General features: G+C 41.6%; 3 protein-coding genes across 4 annotated transcripts in view; all 3 read right to left on the reverse strand.

Annotated features, from left to right (window-relative positions):
• plcg1 (phospholipase C, gamma 1) overlaps positions 1-946 on the reverse strand; it is a 25,012-nt gene extending 24,066 nt beyond the window's left edge. The window contains exon 1 of the mRNA XM_020608148.1: positions 639-946. The gene's annotated coding sequence lies outside the window, so the exon portion shown is untranslated. The remainder of the gene's footprint in view (positions 1-638) is intronic.
• A 1,092-nt stretch (positions 947-2,038) lies between these two features.
• On the reverse strand, positions 2,039-15,381 carry top1b (DNA topoisomerase Ib). Of its 2 annotated transcripts, none has more exons than XM_020608151.1 (21): positions 15,197-15,380; positions 14,837-14,861; positions 12,727-12,823; positions 11,537-11,675; positions 11,258-11,313; positions 11,034-11,138; positions 10,827-10,917; positions 10,647-10,732; positions 10,383-10,498; positions 10,174-10,295; positions 9,938-10,060; positions 9,676-9,863; positions 8,727-8,871; positions 8,465-8,608; positions 7,980-8,165; positions 7,102-7,170; positions 6,838-6,952; positions 5,652-5,779; positions 5,318-5,412; positions 4,902-5,051; positions 2,039-3,145 (listed from the first exon to the last, which is right to left on the reverse strand). In XM_020608151.1, exons 1-21 carry the CDS (start codon positions 15,227-15,229, stop codon positions 3,043-3,045), a joined length of 2,316 nt encoding a protein of 771 aa, XP_020463807.1. In that variant the 5' UTR covers positions 15,230-15,380; the 3' UTR covers positions 2,039-3,042. The 2 variants fall into 2 exon arrangements, with proteins under 2 accessions (XP_020463807.1, XP_020463806.1); XM_020608150.1 differs by lacking the exon at positions 2,039-3,145 and adding an exon at positions 3,939-4,692 and having other exon boundaries at positions 15,197-15,381.
• Positions 15,382-15,916: 535 nt separating this feature from the next.
• The window catches only part of ncoa6 (nuclear receptor coactivator 6), a 13,143-nt gene continuing 7,067 nt past the window's right edge, over positions 15,917-21,992 (reverse strand). The window contains exons 11-18 of the mRNA XM_020608120.1: positions 21,732-21,965; positions 21,408-21,644; positions 18,295-21,301; positions 17,798-17,854; positions 17,645-17,675; positions 17,148-17,189; positions 16,781-16,914; positions 15,917-16,688 (exon numbers count right to left, since the gene is read on the reverse strand). Of these exons, the coding sequence (XP_020463776.1) occupies positions 16,642-16,688; positions 16,781-16,914; positions 17,148-17,189; positions 17,645-17,675; positions 17,798-17,854; positions 18,295-21,301; positions 21,408-21,644; positions 21,732-21,965 (3,789 nt within the window). The 3' untranslated portion in view covers positions 15,917-16,641. The remainder of the gene's footprint in view (positions 16,689-16,780; positions 16,915-17,147; positions 17,190-17,644; positions 17,676-17,797; positions 17,855-18,294; positions 21,302-21,407; positions 21,645-21,731; positions 21,966-21,992) is intronic.

A 21,992-nucleotide genomic window follows, 5' to 3' on the forward strand; every position in this document is an offset into this window, starting at 1 on the left:
ACTTAAATTATTCCATAATTTGACCCCACTTATAGAAATACAAAATCTTTTTTGGTCGTACGTATAGCATGAACTTTTAGATTTAACTGACCCCTTAAATTATAACCCCCTTCCCTTTCATCAAATAACCTTTGGATTCCACCAGGTAATGAGTCGTTCCTGGCTTTATACATAAACACAGCGGTCTTATATTCCACTAAATCAAAGAATTTTAACAATTTAGACTGTATGATACTTTTCTCTCCAACGTGAATCTATAAACAGGGAGGTCTAATGTGATTTAGACTGATTTTTTTTAAGGACTAACAAGCCAGTAAGTTAACCTGCTGAGGAAGAAAGCAAAGTTTCCTTCGGAAACAAGACATCACATTAGTGGGAACAACTGGTGGCAAACGGCAGCACAGTGGGATAAGTGGAACAAGAAACGTCTGGCTATTTTCGCAGCGTGGAAACGGAGCCGGTGTGTGCTAGCATGTCGCTGGGCCAAAGTAAAAATGGTGGCTGGTTTCATCCCAGAAAAAAAGTCCAGGTGGCAGTAGCTATTATAATCTGTCTCCCCCTTCTTTTTTCCACTTTAACGTACGGAGAAAAAAGCAAGGGGAACACAACACGTCGCAGAGCTGCTGTGCTGTACCTACCGCCGCAATCTCGGCCCAACCACACATCTCCATCGGCTGAGGTTGCTCCTCTCGCGCTCCCGTCGTCTTTCTCCTTTTCCTCCTCCACCCCGGTTTTCCGTGATTAAATCATCGCTAGGCCCTGGAAAAGCGCTGCGGTTCAGACGACAACAATCCCAGTGTCCTCTTCTTCCCTACGCCCGTCCATAGAGAGAAGGAGGGAGACAGCGAGAGCCGTGGCAAGACTACGCAAGTTTGGCTGCTCTCTGATCCAGCCAGCGCAAGGCCCTGCCCCCAGCCGACCACCAGCCCGGAGTCAAAAACTACGCTTCCGCTGCGGGGTTTCACAACAAAAGTCGTGTTGAGAGACATCACTGTGTGTTGTTCTGGACGTAGTATGAGTAGTTTTAACACGAGTTTGTACCTTTAATACAATTATATTTTATGTATTTAAGACATTTGCATATTTGTGTCATCCCCGTGAAATAAATAAATAGAAAGCTAAATTTGATTTATTGACACCATCACCAAACCTAATGAGATAACAAGTAGACTGAAGGTACCTTTTATTTTTATCCAAATGAAGTAGAAGTAACTCTGTTTTTAAGTTTCCATTTCCTCATATGAGGTTATGGGATTGTTGCAGTGCCTTTGGGTATAAGTTATTTATGCGAGGAAGCCCTGCCATGAATACATTTGTTAAACACAACACAGAAATGTTGCTTTCTGACACTATTTTGTGAACATTCACTGACAATCAGTAATGACTGCACATCACAGGCTTTTGGTTTGAAGGTCTAGCCTATATACTGACTTTCACTACAATGTGATCTTCAACTTTCTGTCTTGCCTCTGTATCTGCTACTTCAGAGTTTAAGCGCCTTACATGGTGCATGTTCTGAAATCCCGCGTTCAACTTCTTGCAGATGTGTACTGTATGTGGTTGTAAACAACCTTATTTTGGAGACAGTTACCCTACTTCCCGTATAACCTTGCATATCTCCCATTTGCTTAACGCAGCTCTTATCTCCAGAAGTGTCTGTTGTCGGCCTCACACAGACTCTCTGCTCATATTAAACTAACTTTCGTACTTGAATGACTCTTAAATGCATGCCTATCCTTCGTACTTGAATGACTCTTAAATGCATTTAAGAGTCATGTAACTTTGTAATTATTACCTCTGTAATTAATACTGCACCGTATGTTAGTTTTGTTCTCATTTCTTCTTCCTGGGAATATACATTTATCTAAAAGGCGATAAATACAAGTGAAAACTGAAGGCATTGCTTTGGAGACAGTAATTAGGAACTGGACTATGACTGACTTCTGTGGATTACCCTCTGACAGGATTATGTTTCACCTTTCTGCTGTTTCATTCCTCTTTTCACACACATAGCCTAAGCACTATGGATAAAGGGGACACGGTTGATGTTTTATTCTGAAAGCTACAAAGCCCAAATCAATGAGCAATTGGGAATTGTGTGATAAATGATCAAACTGCAAGGAATAAAATGATAAAAGTCCATTCACATTTGAAAATTAATTCAAAGAACTGTTTCTGCTTATTAACAGCAATACAAAAATGCACACCACAATGAAAGACATCATCTTTTTTTGGCAAACCCTCTTAGAAAACGTCTGTCTGAAAATGCAATCTTTTTACGCTCTTACACACAAATCATTTTTGCTGTACTCCAGCTGCTTTAAGTAATCAGAGGAATGTTACATCTTGCTCATTATAAAACTGCAGTCACAGACACACGTTGCATATGCAATGAAGAACTTTTTGTTGACAACCGCACACATTTTAAAAAACACTGAATTATAGTCGCTAAAAAAATGACAATAATATGTACATCCCTGAAATAAACAGCAAAATCAAGCTAAATGGAAAAAAGATGACATTCTGTGTGCTAATAGTTATATGAGCATAGTGCTAGGGTTTCTATTCTTCACACTGTCATCAGTCTGTCAGGCTCATTTTATGTACCAGTCTTTCACACTGAAGTTGAAATTCATCATATTATCTCTCTCATGTTGTTTCTCACAGTCTCCCATACAAACACTTATTCATTCATTATTCTATGAGAATATAGAATTTCTCAATAAATCTGATGGCTTAAACATTTCAGTACAGTCATAACTGTTTGATCATGAGCAGTTAGCTGCAGCTACATACACGTTATTGTTAATTTTTAAAGACAGATGTCCATTGGCAGCTTGGACAAATGGTCAAGGAGTTATTTTTCCCATGTTCATAACCAGTCCATATGTACATCACAATTATTAACCTGTGGCCACAGCTCCAACAATGTCTTAGCTTCCTCCTTCACAGCTCTGCATTAACTACATAGTGGAATCATTTTACTACAAATCGTCTTTACAATCGAAGGCATGGGTAGAAAAGGTCAAATATTAGGTGTGTTTAAAACTCATAGTCCTTTTCAGCCATGTCAATTGCCCAGGCAAACTTCTCTCTCTGGGTTTTGTTGTAGATCTTCTCAATGGGAATGCCCCATTTCTTGCACCTGGACAGAAGGAAAGATAGTCCAGTTAAAGACTAAAAGTGTCTGAGCTCATCCACATACTGGGTGAGCCCACTACGTTCTATTCATACTGTAAATAGGAACTTCCATGAAGGAAAGAAGAAAGTGAGTCAGATGTCAACAAAAAATCCAAACGTGTTTGGCTCATGTCCATTGCATTTACGTTTGGGTTTGATTATTGGCTATTGCTGGTTTACTGCTTTTTTTGCTGAAATGGGAAAGAATCAGCTATATATTACTATATTAGCATTATGCATTGTATAATCCTGTTTTTTTACACACAATACATATGTACTGTACACTGTGTTTCGTGTTAAAACCTTCCCATATGGTTACAGACATTTTGTTAAAAACTGAGAAAGCACAGGTGAAACAAAGACCCAGTTGTATTACAAGTCCCAGTATGTCATGACAATGCTTGTATAACACCAGAGCGCTAAAGCTAGCTCACCTAAATGGAATGCACCCGTCATAACTGTTATTGATTACAACTGTGCTTTTCCTGTAATGACATGCCACAATGTCTGCTGTGAAGAAAGTTTTTTTGTGGCACACTGTCACAGCTTACTAGCACACTTGGATGAAATAGAGTCATTGTTATTGTTATTAGTAACACCTATCCTTTATCTCCTATGACGAGTTCAAATGTCCACAGTGAGAAAGGCTTGTGGGATATCTTGGCTCAACCATGTATAGACTTTGGTTCCATTTTCTTGATTCTCAAGACATCTCTAATCCTCTCATCTGGGGTTATTTTAAAAACAGATTATAAACCAAGGACTCCCATGAATCCTGTGTGATAATCATTCAAATTGTACGGCACACCAGTGATCTGGTTTTGGATTAAACACTAATTCTGTTTTTGTCTGTTTTTTTGTACACTTAATAGAATTAGTAGATACTATATTATGGAAATGAGAAACACTCAACAAATATGGCCTTCTGTGTGACTCAAGATAGCAGCTATTATACTGTAGCTAAACATAAAAACAGATACGTAATTCCCCTGCTCATTTCAGGCAAAGGTTGTAGCTGTTATTTAGATTTATTTACACAACTAATTTAATGAGGTTTCTAAATAGTCAAGTCAACTGTGCTAGCAACTTAACCAATCTCTTTATAGTTTGAACCTACTACGGTCTTTGCATGAAAGAGTAAATCTTGCACTTACAGTGTAGACCAGGTTCCCATGCACCACCCTATAACTGAGGACCCCATCATTTATGCCTTACAAGCTGGCAAAACATTAAGCATTCCTGTATCCATTGTGCTTGAGGAGGAGGATCTCCACATATAGCTGTAGGGCATGGGTTAGGGAGGGCAGACAACTGTTGCCCTTCTCTGTGGCCTGCCCTTCCATTGAGCCACACACAACTCCTCATTGGCTTCTCACATGAGGAAGGAGTGCTGTTAGGGGATGCTCCCTGGCTTTCAGAAACAAACACCATTGTTTTTCGTGCTCATACGCTTTTCTTCCTCTTATTTTCCATCTTCGGCCATCAGCTTTTTGGCTCGTGCTGCTCCTTTTCCTACAATGCAAGAGTATTTCCTGTCTTTCTGTCATCAAGGTAGTCCTGTACCCTGCACACCCACCCACCCAGAGAAAGCTGGCCAATGAAATAGTAGGTGGTTCACGCTTTTAATTGTTTCTTTTTACTGTACTGACACCTGTAATCAAACAACACTTAGCAGTCAAACCAAGGTTAAAAAGAAAATATCTGTTGTGTCATATAAATACCATGCAACAGAGATGCGTGGATCCAGGTAGTTGAGCTTGGAGGTGCCCAGAGCAATCTGCTTGTTCTCCTCTCTGTCTGTGGCCTGCACCTGGAGCTTCATCAGCTGCTCCTCTATCCTGTGGACAGCTTTACGCTTCACCTCCACAGCTCTGAGAGAGATGCAAAGACAGACAGCGGGTAGAAGAAGTGTAGATCCAGAAATAGAGAGATTCAGAGATGCATAGAGGCAGGGAGACAAGAGAGACACTGAGGGAAGACAATTATACAGATGGACTGAAAAACAAATGCAGATATGTTTGTACAGATAAAACTTTGTGGCCTTCATTCTGCCTGGGATGAAAGGGTTTCAATAAGTGAGTAACAGAGAAAACTGTGACAGTCTCTCACATTGTTAGCAGTGCTGAGGCATTCTTACTTTTTGCTCTTGTCATCATGAGAAGCCTTGTGTTCAGCCTTGGCAGCTTTCAGCTGCTTCCTCGCTGCAGACAACTGGTTCTGTTTTTCATCGATCTGCAAACACAACAAACACGCTGAGTGAGGATATAATCTTCATCATATAGAGAGGGAATATCTTTATCTTTCACACTGACAAAAAAAAAAATTCACCCAACAAAACCAAAATGACAACCAGGATGTGAATTACAGTGGGGTGGGGGAAACACAAGTGCACAGGGTGTTTCCAACTCTGCAGACACAATTGCTTGTGGACTAACAACAAAATCAAAGAAAGGTGGAATGCATGGGTATACTTTAGTCTGAAGGTTCTGCATGGACTTCTCAAATGTTTTGGGTGGCGCTCTCTGGTGGTTACAGAGGATGGCCACTGCTCGGTTGGCTCGATTATATGACAGGATCTTAGCCGGGATGCTGTCATCAGCTGGAGAACAAACAATGACAAAGCAAACACATTTATAATCACTGAAATCTGAAACCACTATATTGCAGTGTTTATGTATTAAAAGGCATGAAAAGTTTTAGTCATACACAATACATTTCAAGAACAGTACATTAGTAACTGAGCCATTTGCACAGAAACCTGTGTTTTGGTGATTATGATTGATTATTATTTTAATATAATTACACAGAAATCTGTCTGGGAAGGCTTCAAAAGTCAGCATGTGGAAACAGTGAATCTGTGAGGTTCAAGTTCAAATCCCTACCTCCTTCACCTCTTCTATAGTCCCCAATATGAATTTATTTTGGTTCCTTCACCTCTCACTTATATTTGTGTTCCCACAATATTCCAATGTCTGTCTTCACCCACTGATATATATTTCAACATAATGATACTTATAAAGTTGTCTTAACAGCTGAGTGCTGCTGCTGCTGCTAGCTTACGGCTATAGTAAACTAACACTGTCAATTTGCATTCATTTATTTCACTTCTGTTGGTGATGGAGCAGACAGTATTACTGTACTTACATGACAGTTCTGCTTTATTGTTTGTCCCTATCAAATTTTGCTTTACACGAGTTTATGTTCCATGTTGAATATTTTATTACAAAGCCTTTTGCACTTCTCTCTTGTGCGAGAGAGGAGCTGGAGCAGACCGTTTTATTTACATTGAGGTTCGACTTTATTATCCGCCCTGCTCAGAATAAACAAACATAAACTCCAAAGTGATCCTGGTGTTGTGAAATCTTCTTTGCGGTTTGGCAAAACCAACATCCACTATTAACCAATTACTAAAATCAAAATATTATTAGAGCATGAACATAACCAATAAAAATTAAATTAAATGTTATTTAATATTTTTTTATGTTTTAAATTTATAGTTGTGGCAGACATACAGGTCCTCTAGACACCTCCAGGGGTTGCTGCAGCGCCCCTACTTCCCACAACCTTGCATGTATTTGAGACCAGCATTGCAATTGCCTTCTTTTAAAAACTACATGGCTGCCATTCGGGTGAGCTGCTGAAGCTGTTGTCACTCACGACAGGTAAGTTCCTTGAGCTGCTGTTGCAGGGTGATGGAAGCGTTGTAGGTACGAAAGACCTTGGCTGTCAGTCCATCCATGAGTTCCTGTAAGTGCTTATTCAGAATAGAAGTCTGCAGGAGACACAGAAAGAGAGAGTGACAGAGGCATTACAGTGAAAGGAGGTGAAGGTAATGCACAGATACAAAGTATTATAATTAGAAAATCAAACAATAAACTTAGAAGGCAGCCCTAGAGCCAGATATTCACGTGTGTTTCTTACATTAAGCCTGTCGAAGAGGTCGTCTTCAGGCTGCTTGTTCTCCAGAAACAACTGAAGGTTTTTAAAAACCTGTTGAGAAATCAGCAAATATTTACTCTGTCATACAATCACTTACACTTCAGAGTTACCTGTGCTCATGCATGCATTCTCAAATTTCTCCCAGATGAGGGTGCTATATTATTGTACTTCATGATAACAAGTACAGGTGCTTTATTGCAGATTAGTGTTTTTGTATACACTTCGATGAGAACAAACAAAGCCAAATGACCGTGGGTCCAACAGAAGCAGACCACACTTCAGATGGCGGTTTAGAGGAAAGAACATCTCATTTCTCTATAAACATACTTCCCCGTTTCCTTAATCTTTTCCTTGCATATGCCCTCACGTGTCTAGTGAGAGGGACTAAGTTACAAGGCAAAGATGCAAATGAATGATATGTGGATGCAATAAGAGAACTGAGATGTAACATATGTATAAAAACAGATGCACAAAGGAAGGGTAGCCAAATAAGCTGTGTTAAATCATTTGTGACTGAAAAAAGCAAGTCCTGTGTGTGCGTGTGGACAAAATATGTTTGTGTGCCAGAACAAAACAGTAATAGCAGGAAACAGACCACCCTCTAAGGGAGAGCAGGCGGGAAGCTTTTAAGGCCTGATCATCTGTCTGTGCAAACATTTTCCTCAGCGTAGCAGCTTCTTATCTCATTAACACTAAATTAACATGTCTGCCAAATGCACATCCAACACCAGTCACAAAACCAGAAACGACAGTTTTGTGCTTTGGTGTATCTGCCATGAGTCGTCTTTGTCTCCTCAGTTCTGTGTTTAATTCTTCTCTACCTTCCTTCGCACGTTCCTCCTCCTCTTTCTCTTTCTTACCCTTTTCTCTACGGGGATCTTGTTGTAGTAGCGAATGGAGTCTTTTCCCAAGAAGTCAAACTCCACCACATACTCCTGGTCATCCATCTTGGGGTACAGTTTGATGTGCTCCACCCGCAGAGAGCAGCAGCCAACAGTGTCTGCTGTCTCACCTTCCTCCTTTTCATTGCCCGCCCTTAGTGCTAGCTGCAAGGGAAACACCACACATCATGACCAACATCAAGATTAGAAGTGAAGCAGCTTGGTTTACTTATACCAGTGGGATGAAGTGACCCCTTATGGCTCAATGGAATATTTCAAAAATAATAATAAATAAATAAAAAATACTGTAAATTTCAGCAGTTCACTTCACCTTACTCTGATGGTAGATTTCACCCACTGCTTTTTTTCAGATGCATCACTAGTTAAAATGTTGATGGCTATAATCTTTTTCCCACTTGTTCTGTGTATTTTATGATTACAGTTTTACTGTTACTGTTTATCACCTTATCTATGAAATACAGTGCCACAGCTCTCTGCCTGATCCTCATCTCTTTTGATTTCCAGTCATCTCTATACTGGGTACGGATGTGATCCACACACTTCTTCAACCGCCGGGCAGTCTCATATTTCTGCCAGTCCTTCTCCCCCTGCACAAACAAACATTTTTTTCATGAAGGAAAAGCCTGGTAAAATATGTAACCTTAGATGTGGGTTAGGATTACGACACGACTGAGGCCAGAGGCTCAGTCTTGACTCCATAGGTACCTTGATCCTGGAGCTAGGATTCAACATGATGTACTTGATGGAGCCTTGGATGTTCTCCGTCCAAGACGCCAGCCAGGTCACCTTGTTGTCATGGCGAACCTCTTTCCATTTTGTCCCCGGGGGAGGTTTAGGCTGCTTGGAGTCCCTGCAGAAAATGAAGCAGGTTTACTGTATATAGGCGTCAAACAGGTTTGTAATATACCTATGTATTTTTTTTTACCTTAATGGGGACTCCAAGACTATGTTTATACTGTAAACACAACAGCTATGAGACAATAGAGGAATGTCACTGTAAAACAAACCCTATCATCACCGGTACTGCATATGCGCTGGCAAAATGTCCTCCCTGAATTGTGTTGTGTTTGCACACACACAATATATTCTGACAGGAGGACTACTTTTGATGCATTGCCAGCATGTGTGCAAGTGTATGTAGTCATATATCTGCAGTACTGTACATGCCACATGCAGCACATACATTTTGTCAGTGTCACTGTGATGGAAACTGACTGTTACAAATTAGCCTTCCCATAAACTCTCTCATACACACTGCCCTGAAGGCATGAAGTTAGAGAGATAAAAATAAATATATTCCCATTGTCTATAAATAAATCCAGCTTTCACAACAAAGCAGTAACAAAACAGAAGAAAGAATGAGAGGTTTATATCTGTGTGTGAATTTTTAACAGAGTACCTGCTTCCACAAGTGCCCACTTAATATCTTCTGTTTTCACAAGCACACATGCTCCTGTCTTACGACTTTAATTCACATGCTAGTCTTTACACACATTGGTCTGACAGGGAAACCTTGTGGGAAAAACTCAGAAGTAAACATAATATAAACATCAGCTTGTTGACAGGTCGTGTGTTCCTTCTTTGCACAAACAAATGTAAAATGAACAAAATGAAAACAATTCTTGGTAGTGAAGCTGCAGTGAGGACTGCCTACTTGCTACAGTTAATAATGATGTCTTCAGGTCTGATGCGACGTTTCAGCATGCCCATCTTTGGATGGTCACCTCGTCCTCGGAAGAGACCTGGAGGCTCGATGCGGAAGTTTCCGATCCTCTCCTTATGGTTGTCCATAATGCAGAAGCCGTACTCCTGGAGAAGTCTCTCATTCTCCTCTTTGATTTTCTACAGAGTATGAAAATACATTGAGAGACTCCATGTTTTCAAGGTTGATAGAGTCAGAGCAGAAGCAGCCCTACCTGTTTCTCCTCCTTTGACATCTGTTTCCTAGCTTCCGACTGGGCTTTGAAGTACTCATTCATCTCAGCGAAGTTGCACTTGTTCAGGTCGGTGATCTTTGACTTCTCCTCCGATGTCATTTCCTAAAGTAAAAAAGAAGACAAGTAGTATTAGAAGTATGCCAAATTTAAAAACTTGAACTTCACATCCTTTGTAGACTCATGGCTTGTGAGCTCAACCTGTCTTACGTCCTCACCTTCCTCCAGTCCTTAAAAAAGTTTTTCCTAAAGATGTCCTTGGTGGTGTACTCGTGATCCAACATCTTGGCAAAAAAAGTGGCTACCTCCTCAGCAGGAGCACTAAGTTTCATAGGCTTACCTACAAATAGAGACATTTACACTGTAGTCTTGACCAAAAGCTAATTAATAATGCATTTGAACTTATTTGTTACACAGACAAATTTACCATCATAGTAAAATTTGACTTTGTCAGGCAAGGGTTCGTAAGGGGGTGCAAATACTGGACCCTTATGCTCGAGGAAACGCCATTTGGAGCCATCGGTATATCTCTCCTCCTCCCACCTAATCACCACAAACAACAAAAAAACATAACCTGTGAGAGAAAAGAAAACAATGCCGTCTACTTCTTAGCAGCAGTTTATATCAGCTAACTGTCTTTAGTCTGTAGTTTCCTGAGGAGAAGAACCATTTGTCTGCAAACCGATCTCACCATTTCCACTTCTCCTCTTCTTCTTTTTTGGCTTTCTTTCCCTCTGTTATCTTTTTGTCTTTTGTCTTCTTTTTGGGCTTAATGTCCTAATGAAGAGAAGACAAATAAATCTGGAGAACACAGACAGCACATTCCAGCCTAAAGAATATGTCAATAATGCACAAAAACACAATAACAAACCTCATCTTCCTCATCTTCTTCATACTCATGTTTCCTCTTTTGGGCCTTTTTGTCATGTTCTGTCTTGACTTTTTTGGGTTTGTATTCAAACCTGTAAACAAATACATTGATAAATGAACTGGACCTTAGATAATAAGCAGTAAATACAGCAAACAACAAAAGCTAAATGTAACAATAATGATTTGGATTCATTTAAACGATACCCACTCTTCATCATCATATTCTCGTTTGGAGAACTTGTTGTGTTTGGGAGAGGGGTAGTAACCGTTGTCTTCTTCAGGCTCGCTCTTAATGGCAGCAGGACTTGTGTCTCTAAGTTACATGTATAACTGCATATTATTAAAGCAATAACCCATTCATCATAACCAAGCACTAGATATTCTGCTGTAGAAAGATTTTCACATCAGACATGACAAAGTGATGCTGTTTACCTCACATATCCATTTTCTTTCTCCTTTTTAGGCTTGTCATGGGATGATTTCATCATCTGTGAGAAACAGTGAAATACAGGATGAATTGGCAGAAAAATATGATGTATTACTTGCAATAATAAAATTCCACAGAACATGAATAAACATGAGAGCTATGTCAGAGCCATAAAATACTTATTTGGTGATCGTGAGAAAATATAATTACAAAGTCAAGATATAATATTTACATTACAGGTCTGTACAGGCCTTTCAAAAATGGCAGAGTATCTCCGGACAAACCTTCTCTTCTCTCCTCTTCTCTTTGTCCTTTTCTCTCTCTTTGTGTTTTTCCCTGTGCTTGTCTGAGCTGCTGTCGCTGTGCTTCAGCTTCTCTCTGTCTTTGTCCCTGTGTTTCTTCTCTGAATGATCCTTATATTCACTGGAACACAGAAGCCACAGAGGTCAAGGGTCAAGTGCAAGAGGTCAGATGCAGCCCAGATGCACAGACACAAAATATATCATCGACAAAGCACCGACAAACCAGTCTAAACTTAAATGTTTTTAACAAAAAATGACCGTGCCGTAGATGCAAAGTTGCTGCAGCCCACAAATATTTCAACCAGACAAAAGGAAATCATAGCAAATGTTCCACATTAGTTGAATTTACAAATGCTCTGCTTATGTCATTCATGAAAGTAGGTTTCAGGGAGTCTTTATGATGAACTAACAGGTGATAAATGAAAGGACAAGCCATCATAAAGTGCCTTAATGAGGTGTTGGGCCATCACATGCCACTTGCATTCATTCCATTCCGTAATGGAGGGATGAACACCATTCTTCCAAAAGATATTCCCTTTTTTGTGTCCAAAATCTCTGGTGACTACGAAGTCCATAACATATGATTCACATTATTTTCATACTTATCAAACCATTCAGTGACCCCCTCGAACCCTATGGATGGGGGCATTGTCATCCTGGAAGGGACCACTCCCATCAGGATAGAACAGTTTCACCACAGAATGAAGATGATCACATTTACCGGTACTATGCCAGTATCTAAATTCAATCTGTCTCCATTCATTCAGCTTTTTCCTTTAATTTGTCCCCAGTCTGTAGGTTTGCTTAGTTAACATGTCAGGATTCTATTAACTTTAGCTAAATCAGCCATACCCCCAGTGAATCTTTTTTATATGTTTCAAACAGGCATAATCAGTATCCAAGTATATCAAAACTGTTATTCTCCTCATTTAAGCTTCACATGGGACAATTAAAACCACAATCCATAACAGACTATATACTGAGAAAATAAAGCAGGGTAGGTGAGGACAAGTACACATCAAGAGCTAAATTATCTTTTCAGGGCAGTCAGCAACTTCAATATGTAAACACCGATGTAGGAAGAAATCAACATTGGTTAAGTTATTTGCAAAAGACATAGACAAGTATTGTTTTTTATTTCATCAAGTGAGAGGAAGATGTAGATATCTTACCTGTTGCTGTGTTTGAATTTCTCTCGCTCCCTGTCTTTCTTATGGTCTTTGTGTCTGTGTTCCTTGTCTTTGTGCTTGTCTTTATGTTTGTGAATGTCTATGATATAAAGAGGAAATCAACTTGTTTAGCAGCATTAAAAATCATAAGAAAAATATATTTTCTGATCTGTCAAAAATCAATGTTTTAAATCTATTTGCCTAAGCCTATAGATTTAGATGCCTGTTGTATTTATGTGGAACAGGAAGTGTTTTAACACAAGCTAACAGAAAGAAAAACACACTCCATATTTCTTCTATATTCCACTCTACTGTTTAGTCCCATTCCTGTGAGCCTTCAAAGCCCTGCATCATGTCTGACACACATTTCCTGTAGCTGATCCCATTGATGGTTACAAGACAATGTAAGACATGTAAAAGCTCTACTTGACACTCAGACTGAAAGTGGCTACACTGGTTCTTGTCCCTATGTCTCTGCAGTCATTTTGTAGTTGTTTTGCATTTCCTTGTAGTGGTTTTGTGTCTTTTTTTTGGTCATTCTGCATCTCATTGTAATTATGTGTCTCTTTGTAGTTGTTTTGATGTCTTTTATTCGTTTTGCATCTCTTCTGTGACTTCTTCCAGGTTGACAATATCCTCCAGTGCCACTGTGTGTTCAAAAATGGCACCTGAACTTCAATATTTTGTTCCCAGTTAAAGTGAAGCGAGGCTGTCTGAATCCAGTCCAACGCTCCCTGCCACGGCAGATCCACACTGACATTCTTCTGCACAGATATAATACAAAATGCTACCGCATACTATACATATTATTATAAGAAACCATCAAATAAAGTTTAAGATACAGTTTTCAGACCTGTGCTGTTGTCCTGATTACTAAGTTTACTGCATTTTAATGAAATGTTACTCTATCCTTATTATGCTGTGCCATTGTAATAATAATAATAATAATAATAATAGGTTAAATTTGATTGGCAGAAACTCAAAAATGCACACCATCTTTCAAGAAACACTTGTATGGTGATGCTGGAGACTGTATTGACCTCACAAAAATAAAGGCAATTGATAATTGCAGTTGGCAGTAACCTTGTCATACTTTTAAAGGCTACTGACAAGGTTACTGCCAACTGGTTACTTTAGTATTTGCCACAGGATCACTATAACATCCCAACAGTATTATTAACATAACAATAGGCTTCTTCAGCCAGCTGTTTGACTGTCATACTGTCAGTTCAGATACTCAAATGATTAGGCTGTAACAATGACTTTACAGGAGCCTTCATATCAAAAATGGTTTCTGCTGAGTGAAATCCTTGCTGACAGAGACCTGGCTTAGCTTGATCATCACCTCCAGAGGCCACGTTGTCATGGCAGATTAATAACGGCGTTACCTAGTACTGTCATAAAATCCCAGTTATAAAAGAAATCATTTCCTACAGCTGGATTTTCTTTCCATCAAGTCAGGCAGCAAATTAAGCCTTCAAGGGAACAACTTTGTGAGAGTAACGAATACTCTTGTGTGGAGGTTTTAATTTGTGCAAAATGACTGCATATGCTTTTAATAATGTTGTGCAACTTTCTTTTCTGTGAATTAGTTTTAAACTCGTGTGTGAGGATTCCCCTTTGGCAGTGCTGATAAATGTCTCTTGCATAGAGACTGTAGCAAAATGCAGCTGGTGCTGAGATACGGGCAGGGAGAGGCGATAAGCTCCCAGCTCTCGCCTCCATATCACGGCAGACAGTTGGCTCTCTGATCGGCGCCCTGGCTGCTACATACAGAAAAAGAAAATGGCGCAGAGACTAAGTCCTCAGCCCCAATCCTGCCACTTTCGGCTCAAAAATTCGTTGTTATTGCACATACACATTATCAAACGAAGGCGTGCAAAACAGACACAATGCCAGGCCCTTCCGGAATACCCCATCAGATTAAAAAACCAAGGGTCGCAAGAGCATATTTGAGACCCTCTTTTTGAACAATAGCCGCAAGAGAGTGGAGGAGAAGGGACTTAGTCTCTGGGACGCCATTTCTGTCCTTTAAAAACTAACAGTAGACACATCACGATTCCGACTGGAAATCAGAGTTCATATGAATAAAAATCCTCAGCAGAGGACCTACCGCTTCCTTTAGATCCAGAATTGACCTGGAAATTGTGAAAAGGGTGTTTTTAATATTTCAATTTTGAAAATGCCGGTAGCTTGGTTATTCAAGTTTCAATTGGCATAGAAATGTAGGTTAGAATGCGTTTATTTTGTTACAATAACATGCAAATACTCCACATAATTTCATAGTTTTCATTGAAATGACAAAGAGGACAGCGTAAATTGAAAGGTTTAATAACGTTTCTTATCCGTTATTTCATAACATGACGATTGTTAATACTCGCCAGGTATGTCAGTTATTACCAAGGAATTCATACAAACTGACCCCCCCAAAAAGAATATAAAGGAAATACACGAATTACTGGCCGAGAGGTACCTGTGAATCTCCATGTCCATGATCCCCACTCATGGTCGAGTTGTTTTTGTTTGTAAAGCAGGTGAAGTTGTGACAGTACACAGCTTTACAGGATGCGAGAGCTCGGGATGCGAGGCTCAGTCAGGGAACCTTCAGTGGCACACTGGAATGGAGTCCCAACCTTTACCCAGTGCGCATGCTCACACTAACAAAATACTCTACGTGGTCCTTACTTCTACTAGTATCAGAGTATCAACTGTCCAGTCTCCACTGTGGGAGCTTTCTTTTATTGTTTTGTCTTCAATTAATTGCTCATTTATTTTTAATTGCATGTTTGTTATTAAAAACATTTCAACTTTTACGTGTAGTCCACCTGCTGTGATCCCAATTAAACTCTCAAGGTTGTGCTGGCTCTTTGTAGTAATAGATCAACGCTCGCTACTTGTAGCCTACTTTGTAACAAATTATATGGCCCTCCCAGGAAACGTTTTGGAAGGTTTCTGGAAATAAATCGGAACTCGGATTTGATACTTCTAATTGTAAAGACAGATATTACTATAGATTATTTCTTTCATGGTTGTTAAGCCTTTTAACACAAAATAACGGTAGGAAAAAAAAGCTATAATTTCTGATCTTCACACTAAGAAAAAATATATTTCATATGAAATAAGTGAAGACAACTTTTGACTTTAGATGCTAAACTTACAAAAACCGTAGCTTGATGAATGTTAACATATCTGACTCTTGACCCACATCCCTGGTAACAGGCAAACGGAGGAATGGACATGCTTTATTAACAAAGAAACAATTACAATGTTTACAAGCTCTCTCTACACCAATGCTACATTGTTGCAAAACAGGTGCTCCCTCTCACTCTGCCTTGTTTATCTCTTTTGGTAGCCAAAACATTTAAATTCAGGTTACCTGAGGGACTTCCTCCTGAGTGGGCCACGAGTAGTCCTGCATTTCTGATCCAGAACACCATAATCTGTGCTTCAGTTTCTTTTCCTCTGAATATACAGTCCTGACTATTAAATCACACCCTACTGGTGCATATCAATCAATCTAGCTGTTTAATGTGTACAGGTTAAGTACCCAAATCTTAGTAGCTTCAGAAAAATACTTGAACCATCTTATAGTTTCACAGAACAAAAGCAGTAGAAAATTTAATTCACCTTTACAACATAATTATACAATCACGGCAAGCTTAATTTTCAATATCATGTGATTAATCCAGCATTTAATATAAAAAGCACATTCACACAAACACATACTGTATGCACACATTCTAACTACAATCTCACATAAAAGCAAAACAATAGCACATGATTTTTAATCTATCTGTACATGGTTTCCTCCTACGAATATTCATAATCTGGGACAGAGAAACCAATATCAAATGATTCACAGCAGAAAACAAAAACATATACAGTACTGTTCACATGTTGCCACAACTACAGTTGGGCCTATTTGGACTTCCTTCGCTTGGCCTGGGTGGGGCTCGCTCCAGTTTCTGTTCAAAATAGCATAAAACTATATTAAGGAAAAGGTAGTAACACCATGTAGTGACAGTTATGTCTTTTGAAGCTGCATGTATGCATTTACCTTTTACAGCAGCACTGGTTCCAGGCCTGGCTGATCTCTTCCTAATGCCACTCTCTGTTACTGGCTCCTCCTCCACCTCCTTCTCTGCCCGGGAGCTGCGTCTGCTCGGTCCCTTGGGTTTCTCCACAGCAGCTCTGCAAGGACCAGATAGAAAAACAACAAGGAAGGACAACACAGTGGTGTGTTACTAAACATGCAGGACTGTGAGTTAACTCTGCTCTACTCAGAGAAAAATATAATACCACTCAGGACTGCTGTTTTTCCTCATCTACCACAGATACTGCTCTTCTTCATCTCGACAGCGTCCACTACGTCGACATGATCACTGCGTGTGTTCTTTGCAGCGCAAACATATTAAAATACATACCTTGGGACTAAGTTGATGGGCGTCTTTCTTTTCTTTGCCCATCTGTGATAGAAGTGGAAAAACAGCGGTAAACTATAAACTGTGCTGAACAAACATGGCTTCACTCCCCCACCACATTATGACAATCCCCAGGAATTGAGATACGGCCATGAAGGTCAGTGGACTACGGCGGTTTGCTTTGTGATAGATGGTTCTTTGTTTCAACTTCTGACATGCATTATTATGTTCATATTTTTGCATGCTAATCATACATACCAAGTGCTGAGGCCACGTGGGTCATTGTTTTCACCATGGCCAACCAAATGAACTCCCTGAGTTTCAGTAGAGTTAGAAATGTCTAAGCATTTCTCCCTCAAGAGCATGGGTCTTAAGACTAGGCCAACTTTTGAGAGATCAATAGTAAGGGATACCATAATACACCCCACCACATGAAGTATTACACATCTAATTAACAATGTAGTAATTAAAAGAAGAGAGTGTTTTATCGGAAATCTTACCCCTGCTCAGAACCTGTCGAGGCCTCTTCACCTGAACATGACAAAGACAAGAATTCTTTTTATGGCATCTAGTTCAAAGTGTCTTATAAGATAATGACAAAATGTGTGATTAGCATGTTTAACAATTTCTAAAACAAGGATGACCATACTAACCTGTCTTCTCGCTGCCAACAGGTTCCTGTGGCTGGGGGATGTCTTGTTGAATAGGTGCTTTTGAACAAGGATGAAATAGTTTAAATAACATCTGAATGCATGAGACAAATTATGAGTCAGAAATATGTATCACACATGGCTCAGCTAAAACAACAGGGAGGCTATGTAAAGGTGTGTAGGGTGTTGAGCAGAAGGCTGTCTCCGCTACACCAAATCCACCACTTAATGGTTTTGCACAAAGCATCTGTGTCCTTTTTTTAAACAAGAAAAAAACAGGAATACAAAATGTTTCAGTAAAGATTCAAATCCAGGAAAGCTTAATTGTTAAGGTTGCATTAAACATATTACTACGGCATGTATTAGCTAACCCTTACAGCAGCATAACACACAGTAGATAAAGGTATGTGTAGTCATCAGCTTAAGGATCACAAACAGAATATGGGCATTATACTGTTAACTTGACACATGATTCTTTTAGTTCACATTTGTGCATTTACCTGCAGTGGTCTGAGTGGTTTCAGCAGGTGTTGTAGACTGCACTGGAGACTCTATAGCTGGGGGGTCCGATTGAGCTGGTGGAACTCCACTGGGGTTAGTAACTGAAGAGGATAAGCTGGGGGGAACCTCCTGAAGAGGTCCAGGTGCAGCAACAATTGGAACAATGGACGGTACAGGACTTTGTACAGGAGCAACCGTAGAGAGCAGGGTAGCAGGAGCGATACTAGTGGTAGTACCAACTCCAGTGGCAGTAGGAGCTTGAGAGGTTAGGGCCTGAGCTGGGCTTGAGACTGAGGCTGATGCAGGAACTAAAGCCTGGGTAACCATCTGTGTAGGAACAGCAACTTGGCCAGGAATTGGGACTGGAGAGGAGACTGTCGAGAGAGTGATGTTGCTTGGAGCAGGAGCATGGGGAGCTAAAGCCTCAGTCTGAACGGCACCAGTAGCAGGAGAATGAAAGACCTGCAGTGGCACAGCCGGAGCAGGTGTCTGTACATGCCTTTCTACAGGACTCTGGTGGGAGTCAGCTGTACCAGAAACGGCTGCAGCAGCCTGTGCAGGTTTACTTTTTACCTGTGCTGTGGGAGATGGAGATACAGGGCTCTTTCGAATGGTGTGGACAGCCCCAGGACTAGAGCAGGGAGGAGGAGAAACCAGAGGTGACTGAAAGGGAGAAGATGCTGAAGGACTTGCATGAGGAGATGGATGTTGGACCAGTGGACTAGATTTCTGGGCAGAACCTGCATCACCTTGATTTTCAGTTTTGAGAACTCCTGGATTCATCTGCTGAGTACTAACTGGGGCTGACGAGGACATACTAGTGGAAATCTGGACCTGGCCAACAACACCTCTGGCAGGCTGAGTGCTGGTCATGTTAACTCCTGATGACTGAGTGGAACTCAGGGCAGGAGAAAGTTGGATGTTTGCAGTGGGCACTTGGATAGGCCCCACCATGGTGACCGACTGCGGTACCACTGTGGTACTGGGAGCCACAGGTGCACTAGGGACCTGGAAAATTGGGTTGATGAATACGGGGGTGGTGATGAACTGAGTAGGTCGGGGGACAGGGGTCTGCTGCCGGATATCTTGAGGTCTAATGTTCTTGTTAAGGACAGCCACCATAGATGTGGATACCTGGGGAGTGGGGGCAGAGGTGATGGCGTTAGAGGTGACAAATACAGTGATCTGATTGGAAGAAATGGTGCTAGAGGAGGTGGGCATCTGTATGACTGAGTGAACACTTGTCACAGGTTTAGGGCCAGGGACTGATTTTAGGGCTGAACTGGCTGGGTTTAAAGCAGAGCTGCAGTTTGAACTGGTACTTACAGTGGAGGCAGAACTGCTCTGACCAGAAGTGACTTTGTTGGGGCTTAAACTGAGGGCAGTATTAGTGTTAGTACTGAGGGTGTTGCAAAGAGTAGGCACTGGGTTTACATTCAGATTTGGATTGACACCATGACTACAGATGGGGATTTGAGTAAGGCTGGGGGTACTATTGGAGTTCACGTTAGAGCTAGCGTGTGAGCTGGGAACTGAAGCAGGCTGCAAGTTAGGACTACTGGTAGGGACTGGGATAGCAGATTTGGGTTTAGCTTCTGATTCATTAATAGTGACAGAAGCTGATATGTCTGTAATCTGGGAATTACTGTGGAGTGGTTTATCTGGATCCAAAGCAGACTTGGGGCTGTCCTTTCCCATAACATCCCTAACCGTATTACTCTGTATGGGCCGAAGAGGCATGTTTGGGCTACCAGTGTTATCCAGTAACTGGTTGAGGGAGGTTGGAGCTGCCCGGAGAGCAGGTGAGGCGTCGGAATCCGGCATAGGTGTTGCTTGTGTTGGTTGTCTATCAATGGTGCCAGCCTGCAATTCCAGGTCAGGTTTAGGCTGCTGAGGTGCAGGGAAACGAGGACTTGCCATTCTGGGAGCTGATAACTCCCTCAAAGGCAGTGGCTGGGGCTGAGTCTGAGGCACATGTCGCTGCTCTGCTGTCATCATTCCCTGACTTTCTCTGACTCCCTCAGCAGTGTTGCCTTGAATCCCATGGAAAGGGCTCTGAGTCTGATGTGCCTCCATGCCCCCACTTAGTTGTGAAGGTGTAGTTACTGGACTTGGGGGTACTGAGGTAGGGCTTAGCATCAAGGCCTGCCCTTGTGGGTTGACCAGCTGCTGCTGATGGGGAGGGCAGGTGATGGCCATTTTTGTCCCCTTTTGTCTTCCTGGACTTGGGGTGGCTGACTTGCGGCTAGAGGCTGGACTTGACTTCCGACTACTGCTAGGACTTGCTCTCTTACCTTGCCCTCCAGGCTGCTTGTCCTGTTTAGAACCAGCACTACCTGCTCCAGTGCCAGTAGAGAAAGGCTGCTGATTATTGTTAGTGTTATTTACACCCGTATTGCCATTGTTGTTGCCACCTGGGAGAGTTAAGCTAGGAGGGGCCTGCCCAATGGCTTTCAGAGTTGTTGGGTTAAGACCTTGCTGGTCAAATCCTCTGTTTAAGTTGGGCTGCCTAGGAGGTAGAGGGATGTTGATTTTGGGAGGAAACAGCCCTGCAATAGAGGCATTTAGCCTCTCAGGTGAAAGGTTGATTTCAGATGGTTCAGTACTGGGTGGACGATTAGTTGGGGTGAGGGGATGATGGTATGGCCTGGGGCTGGCTCTGTTGGGGGTCTTAGGCCTGGAGCTCTGTGTGGTTGTGGGGACATTAGGGAAATGAAGGCCAGGCATGGGGCCTCCTTGTTGAGGCTGAGTGGGTAACTGCTGCTGGGGACTGGCTCCAGTGTGTTGGGGTACTGGTGATGGACCAGGTCCTTGCTTCATTATGTGAGTGTTGGAGCCCTGATTGGCCATCATCTGCTGAGATCCATTTGCAGGTTGCACCCCCATTTCTGAGCCACTAGACCTGTCCTGCTTCATGTGAGGCCCTGCAGAGGCCTCTTCAGATCCAGTGCCTTGGGAAGCCTGCACCACATCAGGATGGGACATTCTTCGTGCAGTGCCAGCAAGCTAGAAAGGAGAACAAATACAAAATGTGTACAAACAAGTAAAAGTCAAATCATTAGATTTAAGTGTAAATCTCATGTCTATATATGATGTAGCACTTTGGCCTCACCTGTGGGTTCACCATCAGGGGCATCCCTCTGGCTTTGTCAGGTGATGGTGGTACTGCTCCATGTCCTTGTAGGCTGATCATTACAGGCATGTTGCCTTGTTGTGAGACAGGAAGCCTCTGCACCTCAGGTGGATTCCCCATGCCCCGAGGAGGGAGCTGTCCTCCTGGTGGGATGGACATGCGATTCTTTGCATGCTCCTGCTGCAGCTTCAACACCATCATCATCTGCTGCTGTTGCTAAAATGAAGAGCAACATTAAGTTAGACCAGATAAACATTTAACCACTATGTTGATACCGAAAACTGTCAATGTCTATAATACTACCTGCTGTTGCAGGTGTGACTGTTGAGTTTGCTGCTGCTGCTGTTGTTGTTGTTGTTGCTGCTGCTGCTGTATCTGCTGAGGATGCATCTGGGGCTGGCCTTGGCTTGATGTTTGCGGCCCTGTCATTCCCTGCTGCCCCTGGGCATTCTGGAGACCCTGCATCTGCATCTGTTGCATCTGCTGCTGTTGCTGTATTTGTTGTTGCTGCTGTTGCATTTGCTGTATCTGCTGCTGTTGCATGTGCTGCATTTGTTGTTGTTG

Source organism: Monopterus albus, unplaced genomic scaffold (genome assembly GCF_001952655.1).
Source record: "Monopterus albus unplaced genomic scaffold, M_albus_1.0 scaffold91.1, whole genome shotgun sequence".
NCBI classification, from domain to species: domain Eukaryota; kingdom Metazoa; phylum Chordata; class Actinopteri; order Synbranchiformes; family Synbranchidae; genus Monopterus; species Monopterus albus.